General features: G+C 48.6%; 1 protein-coding gene across 1 annotated transcript; it reads left to right on the top strand.

Moving 5' to 3' along the window:
* Positions 1–5696: 5696 nt before the first annotated feature.
* On the top strand, positions 5697–6011 carry LOC123066424 (putative glutaredoxin-C2). Its single transcript, XM_044489514.1, has one exon. It carries the CDS (start codon positions 5697–5699, stop codon positions 6009–6011), a length of 315 nt encoding a protein of 104 aa, XP_044345449.1.
* Positions 6012–7916: the final 1905 nt, after the last annotated feature.

The following is a 7916-nucleotide window of genomic DNA, read 5'->3' as shown; positions in this document are numbered from 1 at the left end:
TCTAGTGAAATATTTCTTTCCTCTCTCGTCAGGCGGGTAGGGCAAAGCTTTCCTCTCCTTGATCTCCGCTGATGAGCCCGTGTGTCACACCCTAGCTAGTCATGCATTAGAGTGTTGCATCATGTTTACTCATTCATCAGAAACTTGAAATGGGGATGACAGAACCCCCAGTCCCCTCTGAAACCAACTAGGGTTACTAAAATAATTTTTCAATGAACCTGAAATGCCCTTCTAAAATGTCCATCATTTTAGCCTTGGTTCAGAACCTCTGACAAAAGTGGTGCACATTTTTCTAGGCCATCATAGGGTCTTTGAATTAAATCATAGATATCTGAATTTGGGCATTTAAAATAATATAAAATATTTAAATGCTCAAATATCTCCAAACTAAAATGTTTCATGTTGGAAATAATCCAACTATGGACCAGGAGTAGTTTGGTGAATTTTGGAGTTGCCTATGTATTTTAATTAATTCAACACAGTTGCAGATATATTAAATAAAACAGAAAACAAAAAAGAAAGGGGAAAGACTTACCTGTGCGGCCCAGCCAGCTGGCCGGCCCAGCTAGCAGCCGACCCAGCCCAACACTGTAGCTCCCCGTCGTCTTCCTCCCCACGCCCCGAAGCTGCTGCGTGCTCGCGCGCGCGCGGCCGCGCGGCCACCTCCTGCTTGCCGACGCCCTCCTGGCCGCGTGGATGACGTCCGCAGCCCGTCCCGATTCCCCCCTGCTCTCGCTCACTCTCCCCCGTTTCTCCCTTGCTCTCTCTCGCTCTCGGCCGAAGCACACCGTCGCCGCCGTTCGCCGTAGCCACTGTCTCCGGCCACCCCTCGCTCCCCCGAGTAGATCAGAAGCTCCGCCACAAGTCCCTCGTCCTCCCCACCGCTCCACGAGTCCCCGGAAGCCCTGCATCGCCGCCACGTCGCCGTTCCCCTCTTCGGGCTCCGACCACCGTCGCCGACGAATTCGCCGTCTCCAGCGCGTCCCCGAGCCCGCTTCGACGCCCACTGCAACCGCGGTGAGCTACGCCACCGTTTCCCCCTCTTCTCCCCCTCGATCCCTCACCGTAGCTTCATCTCCACCACGGCCGAACCTCCGCCGTCGCCGAGCTCGCCGTCGACGCAGCTCCGGTGACCATTTGGTCACCCCGGCGAGTCCAACGCGTTCACAGGACCCAGTAGAGCATCCCTAGCGCCTCACTTTGCTCGACTTCGAGCTCCAGCACCACTCCCGTGCACGACCGAACCCCGGCGGCCGCAGCCGAGCTCACCGCCGTCAACTCCGGCCACCCCGACCCCAACGGACTCCGCCAAGAGCCGCGGGTCGTCCTCAGCTTCACTCCGGTGATCTCCGCGGTCCATTTGGTGGCCGAAACGACCAAAACCACTATCGCCGCCGCACTGTTGGTCGCCGCCGGCCAGAACTCCGGCGAGCTGACGTGGCCTAGCTAATTAGCCACTAAACCACCACCTACAGACGCTGACAAGTGGGCCCAGGGCTTAGTCAAAGCTAACCAGCCCGGGGTCAACGCGGGATTAGCCCCTGTGACACTGACGTGTGGACCCCACACGTCAGGTTTGACCCGAGCCAGCTCTGTTGACCTGCTGATGTCACTGTGATGTCAGGCTGACGCAGTAAATGATATTTCTGGATTTAAATTAAATCAGGAAATTCAGAATATTATTTAAACTTCAAAAATTCATAACTTTTATTCTGTAACTCCAAATTGGACAAATTATATATGAAAAATGATCAGAAAAATCCAATCTATCCATCTGTACTATTTTCATGCATGATCAAACAAGTTAAATTGATGTTTTAATCAGAACAAGGAAAAGCACTTTAAAAGGCCATATTTGAATTTGAAATTTGAATCCTTGATTCAAATTTGTTCAAACACATCTGGTTTTAGTTGCATTAGCCCAACACACTCATATTGCCATGTTTCATGCATGCATCATATTGTTGCACATTGTTTGGTGATGCTTGTGTATCGATGTCCTTTGCGACAGGATCTGTCCCCGAGGAGTACCGTGATTACCCTAACGAAGAACCGTATCCGTGCAACGAACCATCAGGCAAGCAACCAACCATTTGATCATATCGATACAATCCCATGTTCTCGCTCCTGCTCTCTTTTACTGCATTAAGACAACGCGATTCAAACTGCTGTGTGCTACGGTAGTTGAACCCATTTCCTCTGCATGACCTGTCATTGCCACAGTAACTAGATGAAACCCACTAGCATGTGTAGGAGTTGATTGAGCCATATGTATGTGTTGTTCCTACCTTGCTATGCCTGCTATGCTTAGAGTTGTGTCAGGTCTGGTTCATCTGGGTGATGGGCTAGAGTGAAATGTTAATGTCGGTAATGAGAGTGGTGTGGTGAACACGATTTGGTAAAGGTATCGATGAGAGGCCATGTAGGAGTACATGGTGGGTTGTTTCATTGAAGCCGACCTTAAGCACTGAGATCTGTATGTGTGATTTAAGAATCAGCTACTACCATACATTGGGCCCTGAAATATGACCCCGCTCGACTTCTTATCCACCTTAGCTCTCTGTCCAGGAGTTGCAAGTAGTTTCTGGTGTTTGTAGCCTACTGGAGGCCGTGGACAGCGCTGACCGTAGGGGTGGGCTGTGATGCGGTAGGTACGTGGCACGGTGTACCGAATACCCGTTAGGTATCTCGGGAACCCTGTTCACATCGTTCGGGGCCGTATGGGAAACCTCGGCCGGACTCCCTGCGGATGGAACCTGAATAGGCGATAAACCTGGACTAGAGGCTTAAGTGTTTAGGTAGGTCGTGGTCTACACCCACGTCGGCTTTCGCTTGAAGTCTGCCGAGCACATGTCGTGTGCAGACGCTAAGTGGTGGAAACATGTATGAAGAAGTACACCCCTGCAGGGTTAACATGATCTATTCGAATAGCCGCGTCCGCGGTAAAGGACTACTTGGTTGCCTATACAGTTCATAGACAAGTAAATGGAAACTGATAAAAGCCTCAAGATAAGTGTGAGTGCCGAGGATGGCTCTTCCGTAGGAAGACGGAGGTGGATCCTCGGTAGTGTATTGAAGTGGTGAATAGTGGACTCGTGTGCGCAAAACTATTTCAAATGGAGTATCGTAGGATAGTCTAGCCAAGAGTCAAAGCTGGCTTGCTGCAATAACTCCACCAACCCTTTTGATACTATGCATGTATGTAGGATCTGATGTAAGTCTTGCTGAGTACCTTTGTACTCATGTTGCTATAATCTACATTTTTACAGAAGACGCTGCAACCCCTTCTGATGGGTTCTATGTAGACGTTGACATCAACGAGTAGGCTAAAGACCCAGGTGGTGACCCTGAGCTTGTGAAGGACCACGTAGTATAGTTAGGCTTCCAAGCCTCTTTTATTTTACTAGTTGTCTGTACCCAGACAATGTACTTCCGCTGTTAGCTTGTATGACTGTATGACTTGTATGATTGGGTCGTGAGACCCGTACCTTTGTGTGTATGTTATGTATGGCTCACTGAGCCTTAAATAAAGTACTTGTGTCGTAGAGTCATGTTGTGATGCTTCGTTGTATTTGCACATATCGAGCATATTGTGTGTATGATTGAAATGCTTGGTATGTGTGGGATCTGACTATCTAGTTGTTTATCTTTAGTAGCCTCTCTTACCGGGAAATGTCTCCTAGTGTTACCGCTGAGCCATGGTAGCTTGCTACTGCTCTGGAACACTTAGGCTGGCCGGCATGTGTCCTTCTTCGTTCCTGTGTCTGTCCCTTCGGGGAAATGTCACGCTTTGAGTACCGGAGTCCTGTTAGCCCGCTACAGCCCGGTTTACCGGAGTCCTGCTAGCCCAGTGCTACAGCCCGGACCCAATTGCTGATGACCGACACGTTCGAAGCTGGGTCATGGATGCCTGTCCCTGTAAGTCTGTGCCACTTTGGGTTTACGACTAGTCATGTCAGCCCGGGCTCTTTATCATATGGATGCTAGCGACACTATCATATACGTGAGCCAAAAGGCGCAAACGGTCCCGGGCAAAGGTAAGGCGACACCCGTGGGAATACCGTGCGTGAGGCCGCAAAGAGATATGAAGTGTTACCGGCTAGATCGATGTGACATCGAGTCGGGGTCCTGACACCGTGGATTCGTCTTCCCTATGTCTGCCGCTCCGACGTCCGGTGACGGTAATAGGAATCCCGGTGTCTCAACTTCGGTTAGTAGATATATTGGGCGTTTAGTTCTCACAGGGAGACGCTCGGACAGATGATAACGCTTCTTCATCGAGTCAGTCATATCTGGGTTCATATCCTCCTCAAGGTCGTCCATGGTGACGGATGGAGCTCCAGCGTAAATTGCATGTGCTCGGGGTTGGCGAGGTTATAGGGTTTCTTGTCGTGCGTACATGACGACGAGATTTGGTTTCAGGTTCTTCAGATCAATTCAAGTGTTCAACGACGATGACCCCGGATGTGAGGCATTGGTCCTTAGAGCATCTCCAACAGGCGCACAAAAAAATGCTCCGCGCGCTAAAAACTATCCTTTTGGGGCGCTGGAGACGCTCCAACAGATGCTGCATAGTGCACGCGCTAAAAAGCGCTATCGCACGCTGCAAATGTTGGGCAATAGATCGCGTGCGATTCATAATTTGCATTGCGTGTTTTTTTGAGCGCGCGTTTTTGGGCATGTGGAAAACCAATGTTGGCCGCGGCGCGCTAAAAGTGCTACAGTGGTGCTCTAAAACTATTTTAGCACTCAATATTTTTGCGCCTCTGTTGGAGATTCTCTTAGGGGCATGTGCACGAACACATCCTGGCTATCATCGACAAGGCCAGGTCAGCTCCGGTATGGAAGTGGCAACATTAATTAGCTCATCGGTTTGATGGCCGCAATGGTTGTTTGGTGGTCTAGAGACCTTGATGTATTTTTTTATGTTTGATGTATTTGTACTTCTCATGAATTTCTATAATACTTCTGGCGAACTTTTGATGGATGATAAGAGATGCATCAAGTATACATCCCACAAATTTTACTACTTTTGTACGGAAGGCTTATTACATATTTATTGTACTTAATGTTTACAGAGTGGAAATGATGCACTTACATGGTTCAGGCTGCCTTCTGGTTGCATGCTTATTCTGCCGACATTCACATGGTATCAGTGGACGCTTTATTCTTTGAGTACCTACTGCCACCTAGTCGGTGTTGGAATTTCGTTGCCTACTTATTCTTCCGACATCAACGTGGAAATTCATGATGACGATGCGGTGACACGTCGAGAATACATGGTAGCCCGATTCAAGCAAGTCGAATATTAATTCACCTCCATTTTCAGTTATTCGAAACACCCGTTAAAAAAGAACCATATCGCGTACGTCACACTCATCGTACAAAGTTTAGTAATTTCGCGAATAATATAGGTAACCGTGAGATTTTGCGCCTCCCAAAAAGCAATAAAAGTGGCAGAATCTCTTCATAGAGAACACTTATATATTCTTCCCCGATTAGCCACGCACAACGTGATATTGCACAGATCACCCCATCACTCTAACGGTCCACTTGCCCCCAGTCATCATCTATAAATAGCTAGCACCGTTTCGGGCCATCTCATCACCATCACAAACAAAAACATCGCTAGCTAGCTACCTCAGGATAGTTAAGATCGATCAATCGAGATCTAGGGAAGGAGAGAGCTACCAGCAATGGCGGAGAGGGTGAGGCGGCTGGCGTCGCAGCGCGTGGTGGTGATCTTCGGGACGAGCAACTGCTGCATGTGCCACGTGGTGAAGACGCTCTTCACGGAGATGGGCGTCAGCTGGACGGTGCACGAGCTGGTCAAGGACCCCCGCGGGAAGGACGTTGAGAGGGCGCTCGCTGGCATGGTCGGCCGGAGCCCGCCCGTGCCGGCGGTCTTCATAGGCGGCGCGCTCGTCGGGCCCACCGACAAGGTCATGGCGCTGCACCTCGGCGGCCAGCTCGTGCCGCTCCTACGCCAGGCCGGCGCCCTCTGGCTCTGAGCTAGGCAGCCTCTTACGAATGCATGGCTGATGCATGCATGGAGTACTAGCTTGCAGTTACAGAATTATGCTACACTACGTGTGATCACAATATGAGAATCTACCTTATGCATACATTTTTTTTGAAAAGGGAGACTCCCGGCCTCTGCATCAGAACGATGCATATGGTCACATTTATTATAAAATAGAGTAGTTCAACAAAGTCTTGCAGTCTGCAACAAAAAGAAAAGCTGGCTCACAAAGAGCAACAGAAACAAAGACAAAAAAGGCCCAAAAGCCACAACCGGCTGGCAAAATATAGATAGGTAAACTAATCGCCTATCATATTACATGACCGCCATCCAAACCGGTTGAAGATATCCCGCGCTACCATCTCCCACCGGAGAGATCCAGTAACCAAACGCTCCCTGTCCTCCATCGGAGTGAGTAAGGACCACATACAGATTAGCGCAGTAGCCCGGAATAAAACCTGCAAAAAATGGATAGTTGATGTTCTGTTAAAAGCCAAATCATTTCTGCAGTTTCAAATTGCCCATAACAATGCACATGCTCCTACGCGAATTTGTCTAGCTGTTTCGGACTCTATCCCAACAAGCCACGTTCCAAATAACGACCCGACCGAACTCGGAGGAGTAATGTTAAAGGCAATTTGCACCGAGCGCCACTGAACCCTCGCCAACGGGCAATCAAAGAAGAGGTGCTTGATATCTTCATCCCGATCACAGAAACTACACCTAGTAGAGCCTGTCCAGTTGCGCTTAACCAAATTATCTTTCGTTAAGATAACTTGTTTATGCACAAACCACATAAACACTTTGATTTTTAGCGGAACCTTAACTTTCCAAATATGTATGGAACTGGGAATAACACTAGAATTGATGACATCAAGGTACATCGACTTGACTGTGAATTCCCCAGAAGTAGTAAGCTTCCAGCACAACTGATCAGGCTGGTGAGTAAGCTGAACCTCCATCAGCCTACTCACCAGATGAAGCCAAGCTTCCTACCGTTCTCCAACAAGCACCCTCCTAAACTGAAAATTAAAGGGGGTGGACTGCAAACTCGTTGCAACCAGAGCATCGCGTTGCTGCACAATACGATATAACGAGGGATACTGAAGTGCTAGCGGCGCTTCCCCAGCCAAGTATCCTCCCAGAAGCGAGTACTATTGCCATCACCAACAATAAATCTTGTTCTATTAAAGAAAGTAGCTTTGACTCTCATTAGCCCTTTCCAGAACAGCGAGTCAGTCGGCCTGACTGTCACCTACGACAAAGTCTTTGAGTGCAGATACTTATTACGCAGAATCTGCGCCCAAGTTGCATCCGTCTCAGCTGCTAACTTATAATGCCACTTACTGAGGAGGCATCTGTTCTTAACCTCAAGATTCTCAACACCCAGACCCCCTTGGTCTTTCGGTCGGCAGATGACATCCCATTTGGCTAGACGGTACTTCCTCTTAAGCTCATCACTCTGCCAGAAGAAACGGGATCGATAGAAGTCCAGTCTTTTCCTGACTCCAACTGGTACTTCAAAAAAGGACAAAAGGAACATAGGCAGACTCGTGAGCACCGAGTTAATGAGAATCAATCGACCTCCGTATGACATGAGTTTGCCCTTCCAGCAGCTCAGTTTATTCTCAAACCGATCCTCAATACACTTCCATTCGCTGTTTGTCAACTTACGATGATGAATAGGGATACCCAAGTAAGTGAACGGAAGTGCTCCCACTTCGCAACCAAACAATTGCTTATAAGCATCTTGTTCCTCTTTGGCTCTCCCAAAACATAACAACTCACTCTTGTGGAAGTTAATCTTCAGGCCGGTCAATTGCTCGAAAAGGCACAACACCAGCTTCATATTTCTCGCTTTTGCCAAGTCATGCTCCATAAAGATAATTGTATC

Source organism: Triticum aestivum, chromosome 3B (genome assembly GCF_018294505.1).
Source record: "Triticum aestivum cultivar Chinese Spring chromosome 3B, IWGSC CS RefSeq v2.1, whole genome shotgun sequence".
Lineage (NCBI taxonomy): Eukaryota > Viridiplantae > Streptophyta > Magnoliopsida > Poales > Poaceae > Triticum > Triticum aestivum.
The sequence above is the reverse complement of the archived record's forward strand: the minus strand, read 5'-3'. Positions and strand labels throughout refer to the sequence as shown.

Bases quoted from the DNA above. Each gene is read 5' to 3' on its own strand.
- LOC123066424 (XM_044489514.1), top strand. From the start codon at position 5,697: ATGGCGGAGAGGGTGAGGCGGCTGGCGTCGCAGCGCGTGGTGGTGATC.